Source organism: Lissotriton helveticus, chromosome 12 (genome assembly GCF_964261635.1).
Source record: "Lissotriton helveticus chromosome 12, aLisHel1.1, whole genome shotgun sequence".
Classification (NCBI taxonomy): Eukaryota; Metazoa; Chordata; class Amphibia; order Caudata; family Salamandridae; genus Lissotriton; species Lissotriton helveticus.
Window position 1 is genome coordinate 192581063 of NC_136073.1, and position 20048 is coordinate 192601110.

General features: G+C 47.8%; 1 protein-coding gene across 1 annotated transcript in view; it reads right to left on the reverse strand.

The window, feature by feature from the left end:
* MLYCD (malonyl-CoA decarboxylase) overlaps positions 1-17299 on the reverse strand; it is a 478937-nt gene extending 461638 nt beyond the window's left edge. The window contains exon 1 of the mRNA XM_078668472.1: positions 16737-17299. Coding sequence (XP_078524598.1) covers positions 16737-17207 — 471 coding nt within the window. The 5' untranslated portion in view covers positions 17208-17299. The remainder of the gene's footprint in view (positions 1-16736) is intronic.
* Between the last annotated feature and the right edge of the window lie 2749 nt (positions 17300-20048).

Sequence of the window (20048 nt, forward strand, 5' to 3'; positions counted from 1 at the left end):
CTACATCATGTGCTCCCATACATTAATGACTCAATGTATGTATTCAATGAGTTTGTGGCAACCTATACTTAAGATCTGCTACTTTAAACCAAAGCAGTTTATGCATGAGTGTGCTACCCTTTAAATCTCTGAATTAATTTTGTCACCAAAAATGTAAATTATCATTAGAGGACTGTACACAGTAATAAGATTCACACAACAAATGTGGGGAATTTAGGACACGTATTTTCAAGTACTAGAAGCAAAGCCTTCAGTTCAGCTAATTGCACAGTACACACTCCTAGAGACTGTGTGCAAGTTGGTTGGGGATGAAAAACACCATCTAACATAACCTCAATAATGATGGCGCATGCGCAGAGTACAGCTGTTTAGAACCTATAGCAGGCTGGGCTGAACTGTCAGTGTAAAAAACATGTGTATACTGATCAAGAGTCAGAACAGTAGAGGGCAAAGGATAGACATGCTCATACTGTAGATATTCCTGTGTTTGCTAAGAAGGGCCAAAGACAAAGTCTATATCTATGGCTGTTAAGGACGTAGCCCATTGAATCCAGAGGATAAAGGGTTTTAGGATTACGAAATAAATACAATAATCAACAAAACTCCTTCGTGACCTTTAAAATTTTATCTCAAGGTATAACCTCTAGTTTGCAGGACAAAAACACGTCACAATATTTTTACTTTTTTACATTTGTTTATTTTTTATTTAAATTCTTTTTCTTTCATTTAATTTCTTTTCTCTTATTGCAACATGTACAAACATATTATTTTCTCATTTGAAAAATCATTTGTTTTCATCTCAATTTACATTTTAGGATTAGGAAAACCAGCTTTTGTGACAGTCTCAATGGCTGGCACGGGAGTAACAACAATGCATTTCCCTTGTGCAAGGGGCCGATCTTTAAGGATGGCCATCTGCACATCAGTCAGCATTTTTCAGTAGAAGCAAAACGCATTTCTGCAGCCGAACATAAATGCAATCAGTATGCTATAGGAACTGTTTCACCCTGATTAAAGGTGGCATATGTAAATCTAAACACACCTGCTAAAACTCAGATGACGTGGTTCGTGGTATTAACATGGGTATGCAAGTGTTGTGTTTCAAGTGAATCAGATTGTAAAGATCTGAGTGTTTCTGTTCTCTGATGTCCAAGATAAAATGGAAAAATCAGTATCAATTAATGCATATAGGGGTTTCATGCGTTGTGCATAATCAGGTATGTACGTTCTGCCAAAATTAAAAAATGCCAGCAGGAACTGCAATTTTTTAAATGAGTTTTGAGGTTGCAATTCTGTAAAGACTCTTCCCCTCATTGGTAAGATCATATCCTAAGAAAAGGACAATGAGAAAAGCTATGTTAGATTTTTAAAACTTGAACTTCTCGCCAAGCTCAGCAAACTCCAATATTATGCGATCCACTCTTGCCAAGTGGGAGTTTAAATAATCGTCCGTGAGGTAGACATCATCCACATAGGACAAGGCAGCAGGGTCAATCTCCTGAAGAATTGACACAATTTGTGTTGCAAAAACCTCTGGGCTAGGTAGTCGAGCATAGAGCATTTGCAAGGCTAGGGCGCTAAAGGCGGACCAGTCACAGGGTTTCAGGAGCAAAATTGTGACTGAAAAACCATTGGAAATATCCAAAGTGTTTTTTTGTTTTTTTACAGACGTTATTGATGACAGCCGTCCTGTGTGTATTTTGCACCGCAGATGTGTGTGTATGATTATTCAAATGTCTATACTCTAAGAATGTAATAGGAATGATCAGGTTTCAGAACAGGAAAAAGAGGATTATTCATTTGAGATATACAGAGTTCAATTACTTCCTGGTACTCCAGTTGGGAAAGAAATTCCTTAACGGGTGCTTTAGCATTCCATTTCACAGGATACTGTGGTTGTACTTGAGGTGTGGACCTTATAAGAATGACATGGAAAGGGGAATCCTTATCCCAACCAGTGTGGGTACGATAAAGTGCAGGGGCCAATGCAAGGGCCCATTTAGAAGCATAAGCTGTTTGACTTCATCTGGAACAAGGTGCATAAATGAAGGTAGAATCACATACTCGTCCTGGAGGGATGCAAGAACAAAAGGTGGAGGCCAATTGACCTCCGCCGTAAGTATGTCATAAGACGTAGTTAAGTTGTCCCAAAATATCGCGTTATAGGTGCATTTAGCATCACCTTTAATTTGAATATCTAAGTGATATAGTCTGTCTTAAGGACCCAATCGTGATAAATGTTTCAGTTGCTTTCGCTATCAGAAAATGGTGGAGAGTTCGGCATGCTATGGTGACTTCTGCCATGCTGTTGAAGAGAGTCACCGCCCAACTCCTGTTCAGGAGGAGGGTTCTCACTGTCCGTTACATATTTAGCAGTTAAAACTGCAACTTTCTTTTTCTGCAATGGGGGTTTATATGGAGGAGGCCTGTCCTCCTTCTTCACCTTATGTCAGATGTGCGTGGTATTTCCCCAGGGCTAGTCTGGCATCCTTGTCTGAAGCAGGTTTGTCAAGTGGTGATACTGAAGGTCTGGTTGCAAAACTATTGCTTCCTAAAGATGTATATGCAGTAGCAATGATAACTGACAACTCACATGTGCGGTCACCTACTGCCACCGCAGCAAGTCACTGGTGTATAGCCAAAGATGCAGCTTCACCTTTAACAATAGAAAAAATCATTTCGTAGACAAAGGGAAAATTGCCCATGAGTTTCATCTTCAAATCGAGGGCAGGACCTGCTCCATGCTCATTTTGCATTTGTTTGAGGATGTTGAGTAGAACAGCCATCGAGGGAGTGCCATGACAATGAGTGTAGACTGTGGCAAAAATAAGCTCCCACTGTGTTGCAGTCATCTAGAGTTTGTCAATCATTAAAGATATATGTGTTCTTGTCCTCCGTGTTACCAATAATCATGGAGCCATGATAAGTTCCATCGTACAAGTTACAACGCTCATCAACTCGCCATAGACGATTTTCAGCACCGTTTTAATGATTGACAAAGTTTGACTATACGAATGGTGAATCTTAAATGAAGAACTACGTATATTGCCAAATCTGTGATTTTAGAAGGGTAGTACACATTACGTTTTTGATGAAGCCTTGAGGAAGCCCGCATAGGGCGAAGCGCACGTCGGCTGTGAAGCATTGTCTTTTAAGAACAATAAAAATTTGAATTGGCTACACAATGCGGCTTTTTTTGGAATAATAACAAGTGTTCGGACAAGAATATTAATGAAAGAAGAGTGCTGACTGCACAGAGAATACAAGATCCCATATATGATGTGTGCTGGTGTTTTGTCTTGGATTCATTTTTATGTATGTCCCCCGCCCTCATAGCCTCTAAAGGCCCCAGGGAGCCCACCACTGGGCCAAAAATACTTAAAATGGAGAGGAGGTTGAAAGGCCGCCCTTCCCGAGCCTGAAAAGGCCACCAGACGCCCACCCCCAGAGTTGATTCCTTTAAAGGATGGGGGCTGCACGTCTCCCATTTCTGTGCCATTAATGGGCCTGGAGACCCCATTCCCAAGCATTGGCTTACTGACTATGGCCCGGGGTGCTCACCCCCAGGACATCGCAGTTTACTTGCCCGCACCTACAAGGGCAGGGAAACCTGCTTCCGCTCGCTTGACGGGAGCAATTTTATATCTCCCGCCAAGAAATCAGGCCAGGACGGGGGCCGTGTACTCCCATTCAGAATAATACAAGGTACCTGTGGATGTAGTCACCGGGGCCGAAGATGTCCCGGGGGGGTACACATGCCTCCAATTCCCTTTAAGTTGGTGCCAAGCCCTGCAGCATGGGGTCACTAGGGTCGAAATAGGCCCAGGGAATGGCGCCACGTGCCCCCTCCACCTTTAAACTGATGCCCCCACCCACTTCAAAACAGTGCTGGGCCCCAGGGGATGGGGTTACCAGAGCCAAATCTTCCTGAGGAGGGGGGACCCATGCCCCCCCTCTAATATTAATGCTGGGACCAGATGTTGGACTCCCCGGAGTCTAAACCGGCCTGGCTCGGGGAGGGGGTCCATGTGCCCCCACCCCTAATATTAATCCCGGGCCCTGGGGATGAGGTCCCTGAGTCTGGAATGGGCCTGGGGAGGGGGGCTGTGTGCCCCCGTCAAAATGATAGCGTTTCCCCCTCCCCATAAATATTACACTGGCCCCCGAGAGATGAGGTCTCTTGGGCCAAAATCTTCCTGCCAAAGGGGACATTTAAAAGGCTGACTATGAGGTACCCAGAGCCTAGCTAAGCTTGGAAGCTTGGGAAGGGAGGCCACAGGGTGCTCCTCCCCATTATTTAAATAAGGGGCCCCAGGGAATAGGGTCCATGGGGCTAATAAAAGCTCAGGGAGAGGGCTATTTGGCCCCCTCCCCTTTAACTTAGAAGAAAAAAAGACACTGTGGGACGGGATCCCCAGGGCTAAGCTCTATGGCCAACCCCCTATTGCGCACAGCCAAAAGCTGTGCACAGCGAGGGGTTGGCTGTATGGAGGGTGTTGTCTGGCCTGGCTGGAGGTTGTGTGCATCAGGGTTGCATCAACAGATGGCAATTAAGTATTACTTTACGTAAAAAAAAAAACTAGAAATTCACCAAAAAAAACAAAAGTTAGCGTAACAGTATAGTTAGATGTGATAAAAGGATTTTTTAAAACAAAAAAAAACTTAGAAATTCACTGTAAAAAAAAAAAAGGTTGAAGTAACATTATAGTTGGGTGAATATGTCAGTGATAAAATTAACATTCCGAAGGAAGAAAAAAAAAAAAAGAATTTCACCAGTTATAGTTAGCAGCGCTAATTATAACTTCCGCCCCCACCATGAACTGCGTAGGGCCCCACATGACATCACTCATGACAAGTTCTATGACATCATTTATGACCTCACTGATAACATCATACAAGATTTGTTGTCCCACGTATTGCTGTACAAATTACTATGGCATTAGAAGTCTGACAGTAAGTACAAAACAGCTCAGGAGAAGATTAGGCATCATTACTACCAATACAGAAACAGCTCCCTTAGGTGTTCCAAACAAGCATTATGTGCACCGTTGCCCCTATAGCATAGACTTTACACGTGACATATAGTTCACATTTACAATCAACCACAGATCTATTGGAAACCCTCATTGAGTACGATGTTCAATCTGTATACAACTGTTCAGAGAAAGCCAAAATAGTGAATGCCAATTCCAAAACAAATGCCCTATTACAGACAGTTTTTATCTGTATTAAACCTCTGACACACACTTAACCTCTCTGCAGAGCACACAGAGAAATGGTCACATACGCCAGTTACAGTTGTGATTCTATGCAAAGGGGTGTGAAAGAGGTACACAGTTGTCAAAATATTGACAAGGCAAAATTAAAAGACAATACAGTGCTGACAGGTGAGTGTGTGCATTGCGTGTTGTGGGGGTGAAGGGCAAGAGAGTGTGAAAAAAGTGCTCTGAGGGGGGATATAGATGCAGGGGAGATATAGAGGATTTTGGAAAGATGTGAAAGGGCATTAAGTGTCTAACATAGACCGCAGATGAGAGCTGTGTGACGGGAAGAATTGAGACACTACGAAGAACACTATCTCTTACACAGACATCAGTAATGTTTAATTCATAGTCTAATAGTTTCAGAATTGAAACACGTTATACGTTAATTATTTTCAACAAATCATTGTTACTCATTGCCATTAAAGAGCTAACTAGCACACACAATGTCAATAGGCCCAGCTGATTTTGGGTATATGTCAATTTTTGTGTTATATATCTGGATATGATAACAGAAATTTCAGAAAGGCATCAAAATACCGGTTGGGTGGCACTATATGAGTACAAATAAGCAGTAAGAGGGGCCCCTTCACATCTACAAGGGAGTAGGGCACTTTAACAGTGAAAGGAGAGAGGATCCCTTGAGGTAAATCCTATGAGGACCAGACCATGATTTTTACACCTCCAACATTCAAATGTCTTTCATACTCATACTTACACCATGAGAACCATATATAAAGGGAAACTAACAAAAAAGTTAAAACATCATAAACAATAATATTTATTATTTATTTGTATACAAAGTATTATTATTAAAAAACGGCTAAATTCATACATTTAAAAAAACCTCTACCGCTTCATAGTAGACATAAGGAAGGATATACACATAAAACAATTTATAACACAATACCAATTCATGAAATCTACCCAAGTACAATGTTTAACAGTTTAGACATAAAAACTTAGTCTTAACAATGTACACTTCCGTCATAACCTTCCCTTGTAGTACTGGTAATGAGCTTTTTAAACTAGGGCCTCTTTTCACCAGTGCTGTGTGACTGGATAGTGCAACTGAATTTGAAGGGATCCTCTCTCCTTTCACTATACGAGTACACCAAGCCCTAAATTACATAGACAACACCGCTTTAAGGACCCCATCACTTTTATTCACTTCACTTAAAGCATAGCTGCCAAGTTTTCATATTGCTTATGTATGACATTTTCATGATTTCAGTGTACTTATGAGTAATGTTCAACGACCAAATGTGTGACAGTTAGAGTGACACTTTCTTGTGAGCAAAATCAAGCAATGAAGTCCATGGAAACTTATAAATATCAGAAATTACACACAATTGAGCAGAGAGAAATTCTAAGAAGATCTTCAAACTGCTGCAAAGCACCTGAGGTGGAAGGGCACTAACCTAGTGCCTTTAAGGATTACAAGGTGTAATAATCACATCAATCATAGTAGTAGGCAAAATATTTTAAGTGTGTTTGGTCTGAAGAAGCCCAAACTCAGGATTTAAAATGTACCACAGTGGTTGAGGGTAGCTTTACTAAGAAGGATGTATTTCTATCTAAACCAACTCCTTTTAGCAACATTAACACAATGAAATGCTTGGGAGAAAATACTGAGTTCTAACCGATACCATGCAGTTTACATGCAGCTCTTTGATTAAAGTTCTTAGGTCACTGTGTTATATTAGGATTGTAACTTAGGAACTGCAAGTAACAAAAGGAGCTCTGTGACAAAAGCAGTAACCTGTTCAGCTAATCACATAAAATATAGTTCTGTGAACTGTGCAAGTTGTTTGCAGAAGGTACATGAACCCTATGCGCTACTTTAGGGTGCGTCAAAACTACCACTAGATGAAACTCTGATCTCTCTCCAACAGGAACATGAATTGTCTTGACATTTTTATTGTTGCCTGAAAACTGCTGGACACACAAGGTACTCTATAGCAGGTGTTTCCCATTATAGTTATTCCTAAACACAGGGCCCACCAACTTGGTGCCAGGCGCAGCAGAACCGGTTGTATCGACCTAAAACCGGCCCTGCCCATCATAGCCCCGCCTGTAGTTTGTAACTGCCCACTTTGACTTACTGGGACGTCTGTGGACTCGCACTGCTGACAGCTGCTCTGCTGCTTAGTCACTAATGTGTTGGAATGAGTTGCCGTCCCGTCCAGAGATCACAGATCGTTCCGGGGGCAGCTCAGCTAATAGACTGGCACAGATGCAGGTCCTCTCTGCAGTGCGCTGCTCTGTAATTTGCTGTGAGAGCTATCCATCATGGTGTGGGACGTGTTACATGCGAGGCCTGGTGGGCCATGCACGCTTAGCAGACACACGGCGCAATCAATGGGACACACACACACTGGTCGGGTTGGCGGCCTAAAGCGCTCATGCCCCTGTTTATTTAACAGCACGCACCGCCTTCTGGCGCGAGCAAGAGGGCCGGGAATTTCCGGCACTTGCATCAGCGTAAAAGGCTGGCACGCTAACTCGCCACAGGACGCTGCTTTCAGATCCGTGCTGTGTGACTTTAAAGACCCAGTCAGTACCTGCTCTTATAGTGCCCAAGGGGGTACAAAAGGGGGTGGTGATGGACGGAGCATCTGAATCAATCAAACACTCACACCCAGTCAAAAGATCTGGGTTTGATCCATCACCGTTCTTTAGCCCACTGTGCCACCCCAGATCAGACATGGCTATATGCAAATCAGTCTGACCCTGTGCCTCATGGGAACTGTACAGCCCGAACTGCCAAGCCATGCCTTCCCTGGACCGGAAACAAGCTTCCGAGGACCGGTTTCTGGCATTCCAGCCGTCTTCAGCCCGGCTTGCTTGAATCCAGTGGCAAAGTGAGCAAGGGACTCACGTCTGAGCATACCCTGCCACACTTATAGCGGCCAAAGCGGTACAAAAGGGGGTGGTGATGGACAGAGCATCTGAATCAATCAAACACTCACACCCAGTCAAAAGATCTGGGTTTGATCCATCACTGTTCTTTAGCCCACTCTGCCACCCCAGTTCAGACATGGCTATATGCAAATCAGTCTGACCCTGTGCCTCATGGGAACAGTCCAGCCCGAACTGCCAAGCATGCCTTCCCTGGACCGGAAACAAGCTTCAGAGGACCGGTTTCTGGCATTCCAGCCGTCTTCAGCCCGGCTTGCTTGAATCCAGTGGCAAAGTGAGCAAGGGACTCACGTCTGAGCATACCCTGCCACACTTATGGCGGCCAAAGCGGTACAAAAGGGGGTGGTGATGGACGGAGCATCTGAATCAATCAAACACTCACACCCAGTCAAAAGATCTGGGTTTGATCCATCACCGTTCTTTAGCCCACTCTGCCACCCCAGTTCAGACATGGCTATATGCAAATCAGTCTGACCCTGTGCCTCATGGGAACAGTCCAGCCCGAACTGCCAAGCCATGCCTTCCCTGGACCGGAAACAAGCTTCCGAGGACCGGTTTCTGGCATTCCAGCCGTCTTCAGCCCGGCTTGCTTGAATCCAGTGGCAAAGTGAGCAAGGGACTCACGTCTGAGCATACCCTGCCACACTTATAGCGGCCAAAGCGGTACAAAAGGGGGTGGTGATGGACAGAGCATCTGAATCAATCAAACACTCACACCCAGTCAAAAGATCTGGGTTTGATCCATCACTGTTCTTTAGCCCACTCTGCCACCCCAGTTCAGACATGGCTATATGCAAATCAGTCTGACCCTGTGCCTCATGGGAACAGTCCAGCCCGAACTGCCAAGCATGCCTTCCCTGGACCGGAAACAAGCTTCAGAGGACCGGTTTCTGGCATTCCAGCCGTCTTCAGCCCGGCTTGCTTGAATCCAGTGGCAAAGTGAGCAAGGGACTCACGTCTGAGCATACCCTGCCACACTTATGGCGGCCAAAGCGGTACAAAAGGGGGTGGTGATGGACGGAGCATCTGAATCAATCAAACACTCACACCCAGTCAAAAGATCTGGGTTTGATCCATCACCGTTCTTTAGCCCACTCTGCCACCCCAGTTCAGACATGGCTATATGCAAATCAGTCTGACCCTGTGCCTCATGGGAACAGTCCAGCCCGAACTGCCAAGCCATGCCTTCCCTGGACCGGAAACAAGCTTACGAGGACCGGTTTCTGGCATTCCAGCCGTCTTCAGCCCGGCTTGCTTGAATCCAGTGGCAAAGTGAGCAAGGGACTCACGTCTGAGAATACCCTGCCACACTTATGGTGGCCAAAGCGGTACAAAAGGGGGTGGTGATGGACGGAGCATCTGAATCAATCAAACACTCACACCCAGTCAAAAGATCTGGGTTTGATCCATCACCGTTCTTTAGCTCTCTCTGCTACCCCAGTTCAGACATGGCTATATGCAAATCAGTCTGACCCTGTGCCTCATAGGAACAGTCCAGCCCGAACTGCCAAGCCATGCCTTCCCTGGACCGGAAACAAGCTTCCGAGGACCGGTTTCTGGCATTCCAGCCGTCTTCAGCCCGGCTTGCTTGAATCCAGTGGCAAAGTGAGCAAGGGACTCACGTCTGAGCATACCCTGCCACACTTATGGCGGCCAAAGCGGTACAAAAGGGGGTGGTGATGGACGGAACATCAGAATCAATCAAACACTCACACCCAGTCAAAAGATCTGGGTTTGATCCATCACCGTTCTTTAGCCCACTCTGCCACCCCAGTTCAGACATGGCTATATGCAAATCAGTCTGACCCTGTGCCTCATAGGAACAGTCCAGCCCGAACTGCCAAGCCATGCCTTCCCTGGACCGGAACCAAGCTTCTTAGCAGACGCACAGCGCAATCAACGGGACACACACACACTGTTCGGGTTGGCGGCCTAAAGCGCTCACGCCCCTGTTTATTTAACAGGGCGCTCCGCCTTCCGGCGCGAGCAAGAGGGCTGGGAATTTCCGGCACTTGCATCAGCGTAAAAGGCTGGCACGCTAACTCGCCACAGGACGCTGCCTTCAGATCCGTGCTGTGTGACTTTAAAGACCCAGTCAGTACCTGCTCTTATCGTGCCCAGACAAGCAAAGCTGACCCAAAATACAAACACACACACATACGCACACAGCACAGGTAGAGGACACATCTTCAGAGTGCTGTTGTCCTTTCAAACTTTAAGATTGCGGGGGGCCCGGCTAAGATTAAAAAAGCAGTGGCAGCAGTGATGCTATGAACTTGTTCCTGCAGTCATCTGTGTGGTGCTGGCTGAACGGCTATGTGTGAGGCCTAAAGCACAATCATGAGACGCTTGGGGACCAGCTTGAAATGATGACCCAACACACATGCGGGCGCCCTCCTTTTATTAACCCCGCAGGCCAAGCCTGGCCTGCGGATGACATGTGAGTGTGTTCCGGTGTGGACTCGTGGAAGCAGGAGCGCTGACAACTACATCCCTTCCCAAGTCAGTTCTTTTGAAAAAAATTTAAATAGTCTTTGCAACATGCTCACAGTTTGGGGTACCTTCACATCGTTGGATCGCGCCAGCTCTGGAGGCATCAGCATGCGAAGTCTTGTAGCCGTTGGTTCGAGGGAGGATTGGGCCTCAGGTCATACCTCTGGGGATAGGTCCTTTGTAGGTGTCTTCGTGTGGTATCCTGCTCGGAGGTAGACAGGGGAGCGGCGCGGTGTTGATTTCTGGATCTACTATATTGTCTCCTCTCCCGACTCTCTGCCTGGGGCCTCCTGGGATGTTGTTCAGGTGACTATCGCGTTGTCACGTAGGAGACTCCACAGGAAATTCCTTGAACCATGATATGTTCCTGGATACCTCTTCACTTCCTTTCTTTGCAGTTACCATAGACCCATTGCTGGCCACGACCGTCCAGGCGCCAGGTTCATAGTTGTCCCGAACTTTCCTCCTGGCCGGTGGTTCCTCAGGATGACGGTTGCGCCTGGCTGGAGTGTTCGAGATACTGCCCGCCGTTGAGCACTAGCTCGCACGTTTCGCCGTTCTCGCCGGTTCTGTGTTGCCTGAGCTTCCAGGGGTGGAGCCGTCCACCCGGGACAGGTGGGAAGTAGGTCTCTTCTCGAGCCTTGTGGCATTAGTGACCAGGGGCTCCTTTGCGTGGTGCAATGAGGGGTGCTTCTGTACTCTCGCAGGAACTCATGAAGACGCTTCTCTGGGTCAGCCTGTTCCAGCACGGCAATGCTGAACACTTGGTTCAGGGTTCGCATGAATCTCTCAACGCCGCCGTTTGCTTGTGGCCACTGGGGCGTGACCCGGCGGTGATATATTCCTCGCTGTTTTAGGAACATGGCGAACTCTGAACTTTAAAACGGTGGCCCGTTGTCGCTTCAGATCCCTTGAGGAAACCCAAATGTTGCAAATATTTTCTCTAGAGCGGGACCCACATGGGTGAATGCGGTCGACGTTATAGGCTCTACCAGGGGTAATTTCAAATACGCATCCACGATCACCAATGTGTGTTTTCCTTCGGGGAAACTCTCAAAGTCAACGCTCACTTTGGACCATGGGGCGGTGCATGCTTCCTCCGTAATCACAGGGGTCGGCCTCTATGGGGCACTTGTCAATTGGCATGCTGGGCACCGGCGGACTAAATCTTCTACCATGTTTTCCAGCTCCGGGAACCAGACTTTTTCCCCTCATCCGTGCTTTCATCTTTGTCGCTCCCTGATGGCCTCCGTGAGCCAGTTGAGTTGCTCGGTGTTTCAGTGCTTGAAGGATGACCAACCTTGACCCTCTTAGTAATATTCCGTCTCTGGTGGTGCGGAGTTCGTTCCTTACTTGCCAGATATTTGTGAGGTTTTCTCTGTCTTCCGGGGCCCAGGAATTTACTTGTCGCAGGTAGTTTATCCATGAACCTTCCTGGGGGCACGTGGCTACTGACACTTTGTGGACGTACTATTCAGCGTCTTCTGCGTCTTTGTGTAGCTCTTGTGGGATCGGGTGTCTCAACAGGAAATCTGCTGGGTTTTTGGCTCCTGGTCGATCCACAACTTCCATCTCATAGGATTGCAGTTGAACTGCCCATCGTTCGATCCGGGGGGGCGGATGATGTGTTGACTCTTTGATGAGGGGTATGAGGGGTTGGTGGTCGGTGACCACTGTGAAGGGTTGTCCGGTCAAGTATAGATGAAAGTGGCTACAGGCCCACTTCATGGCGAGTGCTTCTCTCTCGATTTGAGCATATCTTGTCTCGGTGGGGGTGAGCGACTTGTAACAATAGGGCTGCTCACCGGCCAGGTTCTTGTTCCTGAGCCAGCACTGCTCTGAGTCCCACTGGACTGGCGTCAACAAGTACTTTGGTTTTCTTGGCTGGGTCGAAGTACCCAAGCGTGGCTTCTTCTAGGAGTGCATCCTTTATCTCTTGGAATGATTCTTCCTCCATTAGGCGCACACTGCCACTTGGCATCTGTCTGGGTGAGGGCTCTCAGCGGTTCGGCCCAGGTTGCCAGGCCTGGGATGAATCTCCCACAATAGGTAGCCATCCCTAGAAAGCTTCTTACTTCTGTAGGTGCTGTTGGAGCGGGGGCGTTTTTTGAATGCGTGCGACTTCCTCAGGTCCAACTGGATACCTTCTTTGATGAACACATACCAAAAGAATTCCAGGGATGGTTGAAAGAACGGACACTTTTCTCTGTGAAGCATCGCCCCATGTTCGCTCAGGCATTTCAGTGTGCTTAGTAGATGCTTGTGGTGATCAGCTGCAGTTGCTGAATGAATCAGGATATCGTCGCTGACGTGTAGTACGCCAGGTAGGCCGGACAGCATCTCGCGTATCGTGTTCTGGAACACCTCCGCCGCAGAGGATATCCTGAACTTTAGTCACTTGTACCTTCTCAGTCCTAGGTGGGTGCTGAAGGTGGTGATGTAGTGGCTTTCTCCGGATAATGGTAGTTGGTAGTATCCTGCGTTTGAGTCGATTTTTGAAAACCACCTCAACCCATTGACATCAGCGATGATATCGTCCATCGTTGGTGTGATGTGACGCTCTTGCTTAATGGCTTTCTTGGGCAGCCTCATGTCGATACAGAGTTGTATTGCTCCGGTTGCTTAGGTTACTCTGCGATGACCATCGGGGACACCCATGGTGTCGGTACTGAGACCTTTAGGATCATGCCTTGTTCTTCCAGGGTCTCCAGTTCTTTCTCCACCAGTGGTCTTGGGTGGAACGGCACTCTCCTGTGGTGCAAGGCGACTGGGGTGACTGTCTTGTCAATGTGTAACTTGATGGGGTCACGCTTTATGCAACCGAGCCCCTGGAACAATTCGGGGTATTGGTCAAGTAGTTCTCCCACCTGATGGGTTTAGACGCGTCTGGCGAATGATACTAGGCCCAGGTCTTCTGCGGTATGACTGCTCAAAAGGGTGTCTGCTTCTCTGTCGATCACGTGTATAGTTGCTGTGACTTTTAAGTCATCCGCTTTGATCAGGACTGGTATTTTTCCTTTTAGGGAAGGGGGTGTTGGCTCCAAATGCGTAAATTCTGGTTTGTGACGGGATAACTGGCGGGCATGGTCGTAGACGTCGATACCGTTGGAGGCCCATTACATTCACCGTCACCCCAGTATCAATGACTGCCTTTATCTCTGTGCCGGCGACCTGGATCATGCAGGTAAGCCGTGGCCGTCGGCGGCGCTTGAGTTCTCTCGCAAAGGATATCAGGATCACATCTTCCTCGTCTTCATCTGACGATGCATCAATTGGCCCCTGGTATCTTTGTCTGGTTCTCGAAGGCTCCTCTCGTGGCGCTGTCTCAGCCACAGATAGTTGTCGTACCTCCTGTGACGGAGGTCTGAAACCTCTGGAGTCTCGGCTATGGTTCTTCCTTCGGCACACCATGGCAAAATGATTAGGTATCCCGCAGTTGGTGCAGGTCTTCCCCTACGCAGGGCAGTCTTTGGCAGCATGTGACTCATGGCCGCAATATCCGCATCGTGGTTTTGAGGCTTCAAGTCTCGGTTTTAGGGAAGACTCCATTCTAGGCTTTGTCCTGAGTGAGTCTGCCCATTCTGTTTTGATTGTGTCCGTCCGCCCTTGAGACTTAGTGAGAGCCTGGTCCATTTTGTTTGCTCTGGAGGCCGACAGGTCGTGGGACCTCCCTAGTATCAGAATATCTTCCAGCCTGATCTTTGGTTGGCACAGGATAAGGCCTCTCAAGGTCTTGTAAAGGCATCCTAGGATGAGTTGGGCCCTGATTTCTTTCGGTTGGTCATCTTCTGTACACGTGCTGACGAGTTCGCGTAATCGGGCTTAAAACGTGTCCATCGATTCCCTTTCCCTCTGGCGGGCTTGCCGAAGCTTAAAACATTAAAAATCCGGGTTGAGCTGGGGATCAAAATGTGCGTCTAGAGGGGTGACTGCCGCGGTGTAGGCCGTCGCTCCCCCTGTGTTTGGTAAATGTTTACAGAGCTTGAAGATCTTATCCTCAGCATAGTGTAGGAGCAAAGAGCGTTTGATGGCTTCGTCAGTCTCGCGGGTTGCCACAAAATAGTTATTGAGGCGTTCAATCCAGATCTTCCACCTGGGGGACGCAGTCGCAGGGTACTCCAGCTCACTGAATGGCGGTAGCACTCCTGAGGCTGCATGCTGGAAAGGAAAATGGGCCGGTGCCGCTGCTTGTTGGGCTGGTGCAGGGGCTCCCTCTTCGTCTCCGATGTTGGTGGTAGGCAGGGCACTATGCGTCAGGCACTTTTACGCAACTGAGACGTGGCACCAGTTTGGGACACAAATCCTTAGAGATTGCTAGGGCAGGGACCTCCTTCCCACCGCTGCACCCCTTATCTTGCTTCAGGGGGCTTGGCTTCCCCGCACTGTCCACATGGGAAACAGGAGGCTGGAGGCACGTGATAGCGCTAGAGTCCTTTAATCACAACCCCTATATTGCATCAGGGGGTGTGGCTTCCACGCGCCGTGCACGCGGGAAACAGGAGGTCGGTATGTGTGAGTGAGCGCTGATATCCTGAGATGGAGACCGGAACAGAAACAGGCAATGAGCGCGTGGGAGCTCCTGGGCGGCTTGAAAAGAGCGTGACAGAGCAAAGTCCCTTCAGAGAGTCTTGGCATGCAGCAGCGAGGCGCACTCACCCACAGGACAGGAGCTTGTGTACCAGCGCGGAATACAGCGGCCTGCGGAGCCGCGGACCCAGCTGCCGATGACAGTGCTTGGCCGCGTCGAGCAGTGCGGGCAGCCAAGGGGAGCGAGGGTCACATCCCACCCTCGTCACCAGTGTGGTGCTGGCTGAACGGCTATGTGTGAGACCTAAAGCACAATCATGAGACACTTGGGATCAGCTTGAAATGACGACGCGACACACTTGTACTCGTGTCAGAAGTACCGCCCCCGAGCGGGTGCCCTCCTTTTATTATCCCCCCAGGCCACACCTGGCCTGCGGATGACGTGTGAATGTGTTCCGGTGTGGACTCGTGGAAGCAGGAGCGCTGACCACTACAATCTGTAGGCTGTACACTTTTGTACCACTTTTCTGTCGCTCCCTTGCCCAACATTGTCCAGGTGACAGCTTAGCACAATCTAGCAGACAGGCAGCTGGCTACACACTGCCATGATGAGGGATGCAGTGAGTGGATTTCATTAAAACACTAAAACACTAATACGAACAAAAAGACTGAGAACTAGTCTGTGCAGCACAATTTACAAAGTACTCATTAACTGCTATTAATGCAACTCCTCTCGACAGTTGCAGTCACTTCCAGGTTGTGCCACGCAGGTGGTGTCAATGTGCTAACAATGCGTTACTACGCATTTTAGTGCGGTGATGCGGACCTCCATACTAAAATGCGTTAGTCTAACCCCTGATGCGTGGCACTTGGCAGGGCTGGAAAAGCCCTGGTATTATTAGGGGACAGGATGTGCCCTAAGGGCCAGAGCTGCCTACTTTGGCGCTGAGGAACCAGGTTCGAGTCTCCAGGTTGGTTCAACACCCTGTGACTCTGGACAAATCACTTAATCTCCTCGTGCCTACCAAAAATGCATGAGTAATATTAACTGTTACTCATGTAAAATACTTGGGTCGAGTTTGCGTTATGTAAAACCCCCCCACATTTTTTTGCATTACAGTGACATGGTTTGAAGGTTAAAACAGGCTCTGCTGATGTTTTAGAATCCAGGCTAAGGGGCAACAGTGGTGTGGCCTGTGCAACTATTTGGTACGGACCTAAAGGGTGCAGATGCCATTGCGTGCAAGATTTGTACAGTTATTAATGTCTAATACGTCCATAAACTGAAAAAGGTCCATGAAACTAATCGGCCTTTCTCAGGACAGCTGAAAGTTTTAAGCTCCTCTTCTGATTGTACAACCAACTCTTGACTGAGCTCAGGCACGGGGCGGAGCTGCCTCAGACGAAAAAGATGGGCGGATGCAAAGCGGGCTCCCGGATTGGGCAAGAGAGAAAGCATACGCTGCAGCACCTACAGCTGTAGACAGCTCCGTTGCCCCAGTGACCCGCTCTCGCGAAGTCCCCTGCTCTTACCTTGAGGTCCGCTCCCTCGGCGGCTGCAGCCTCCAGGTTTTGCAGCAGGTCGGCCCTCAAGTCCAATAAAAACTTGACCCCGCCGGGCGCGGCACTGAGGTGCGAGAAGAGCAGCCGGTACCGGGGACACAGGTGATAGCGCAGGCGGTCCTCAGCGTGCAGCACGGCGGCAGTCCCGCGGTCCTGAACTTGCAACACAGCAGCGCACAGTTCGGCCACTCTGTCGTGCTCCCGTCCGTAGTTCGCCGCCAAGGTGCGCAAGAGCCCGGAGCGGTCGGCGGGCTCAAGCTTTCGGTAACGGGACATGAACTCCTGGTTTTGCAGTTCAGGCGGTGGCGGGTTCCGTCCCCGAGCTTCGTAGAGGGGCAGCTGAGGCACACAGCGGCTCAGAAGATCATCCATGGTCAGGGCGCGACGATGGGGCAACGTGCCCAAGAGCCGACAAGCTTTGCGAAGCGAGAGCAAGTTCATGGTGTACAAGGTCTACAGTAGATCAGCTGTGTACCGTGCGGCTTCCTGGTCCGCCATTAACGAACCGTCAAAGCCGTTGCTAAGCTTTAGCCAATCAAATGCAATGTTGTATGCATGTGTCGTACTCCTATCCGCCATGTTGAGTGTGGCACTCTCATTAGCCGTGATATTGACACATGCTGTGTTTATTTATCGCAGCAAGTAAGACGCTGATCTCCTGCCTCTTACAATACTCAAAGCGGCAATGTCATTCAAGGAACGCACACTCCTTTCCGTAATATATGGTCGTTCTTTTACAGACCGCCCAGGACCTCGGTTAGTAAAGCAATACTAGGTGTTTAAGATGCAGGGAGGGCGAGTGCAAGACCTGGCTAAGTTTACTACTAGTTTGAATAGTAGTCATTGAACAGTAGTTTCCATAATATTAAGAATTTGTATATGCTCTTAAATCTTCAAAGACAGTCCCTAATTATTCTTGCATCTAAATAAGTTTAGCGATTCCCTTTGTCTCCGTGCAACTTGCCAATCTGGTGGGACAGACTTCAGTAGGTAGGGGTGGGGGCGTTACTGAAAGCTAGATCTTGAAGTCTGGCTCTTCTCAAGATCTTGTTGAAACCTCGAGCCCAGCTTTCATGTTCTGCCTGCCCACCTCGCTCTACCCTTCAACCACAAAGAAATAAAAACAAAGCATTAACATTTTAGTTAAAAGAATTGACCAATAGATAATCATTTAGTGGCTGATTTCCACAAAGTGAAACCAGAAACCCTGAATTAATCGTGGCTTCCCCACTTAACCAAATTGTGTCATGTTAGGCAAATATTTTATTTTACTGAACCTCCTTTTTCTTCACCATTGACTGCAATCACCTTCAAATACGCAAGTACAAAATACCAGCTGTACAAAAACCTATTGCGTTTTTGATTTAATATACTATATTGTTGCTCCATCTACAAGAATGTAGGACACATTTAGGCTTCAAAGGACAACTTTTGTGCCTCTTAGTAATCTAATGGCACCATGAGGGGTTGTGTAGCTAACTACATGTTTAAAACCTATCACTTTTAATAGGTTCTTAAGTGCAGTGCTATAATGTGACATATCAAAGCATTCACTTGTTGTGAATTTATGTGAGACTTTATTATATTTTATGTGATGTTTGTTGTATGATTTACATAGCAAACACTCGAAAAGCCAGGCCAGACCCTTAACTCACCCTATTAATTTGTTGGCTCGCTCACCTTTACTTTTTAGCCTGCTGAGTAGAAGTGGGCGAGTCAACAATTAAGAAAGAGAGCTTAGCCAAGGGGCAGGCTTGCGGACAGCCCATGCACAAGCAGAGCCATAAACATGTTGTGCATGTAAATCATGCAACCAGTGTGAGAAAAACAAGGACCCCCTGGGTAGTGATTATTGAAAACTCCTAGGGCAGGGTAAATCAAATATTTGCAAAAAAATCCTAGGCAGTCTTGATGTTAGACAACAAGATATGGGACCCAATTATGACTAGAACAGGCATGCAAAAAATATATGTAATCATATGTGCAGGACAAACATGTTTTTAATATACAAAATAAAAATTCATATACAGAACTAGCATAATTCAGAATATATGACTGTTGGAACCTAAATATGTCAGGTCACCTAGGGTAGCCTGGCCTAGGGTAAGGCAATATCAACAGAGGCACATGTGTAAAGGTTGCAAGCCACCCAGCAGTAATCTAATGCAATATCACTCAAAAATGACACTACACCAATGTTTGTGTAAAAATACGAGCTTGTTTTATAAAAATATTTTATCTACTCTTCAGTCATTTTACATCTCAATATACTGTACAAATTGGTCAGAAGATTCCAGTTGACATATAACCTCAGTAGAATTCAGTTCAAAAGAAGTTGGTCTTCTACAGTGTTAGGTTTCTCACCCCAGTGGAGGCTCTCTAATTATATCACCAGAACGTCCACAACGTTGACACTCTCTCCACTTCAGTTTAACACATTAGAAATGTCCAGGTCTTAGAACCCTGGAAGGTTACCTCCCCTTGACAGAGCAACACCCTCCTCGCAAGAGATCAGTAACCCCAAGATGACAGTTTCAAGTTTCAAATGGAATGTTTCTATAACTCAATTATCACTTGCACATAGGTAAATAAAATGAGGTCACCGTTTCTTCTTCCCCTCCCCCTCTGTAAAAGAATCTCACACTTCAGCATTCAAGTTTATAACTTTCCGCAATTGCAGGACACTCCCCCAGTACTGTGGAGATTTTTCATAAATGCCTCCCTCTGAGCTTGTTAAACGTAGGCTTGTCTCCGGCTCTCCCGGGCCCTTCCTGACTCAACACGGAGATCCCCAGGAAATAGCGGGTAATGAGGGAGGGTTCTGTCAGGTGATTCCAATAAAGGGCTCAAGAGAACTCCTCCTCCGCTTCTCGTGTGATCCCCTCAGTCAAGCTGTTCTCCTCCCTTAAACCTCCACCTTACTTGATAATGGAGCGGAGGGTGGTGCTGACTCGGTTCCCCTCAGCTCTCCCGCCTCTGCTGCTACTCCGCTCACGAAGCACGCCCTAGACGCCTGGGCTCGCAGGGGGCGGCGACTGGGCTGAGGCAATCGGGGTTTCCGGCTCCCGGGCAAGACGCACTACTCACTGTCAGGATGCGAGGCCGCGCAGGCGCGGGTGATTAGTGTTCCCGCTTGGCGCCGCCTCACTTGCTTGCTCGCCTGCCCTGACACCGCTTCTGGGCCTGCGCTCTCTCTCCTCACCCTGCCGCACTATTGGAACTGCACAGAGTCGAACGCTCACTTCCTCCTGTGCTCAATGCCGCACAAGCTCCGCTGTCACT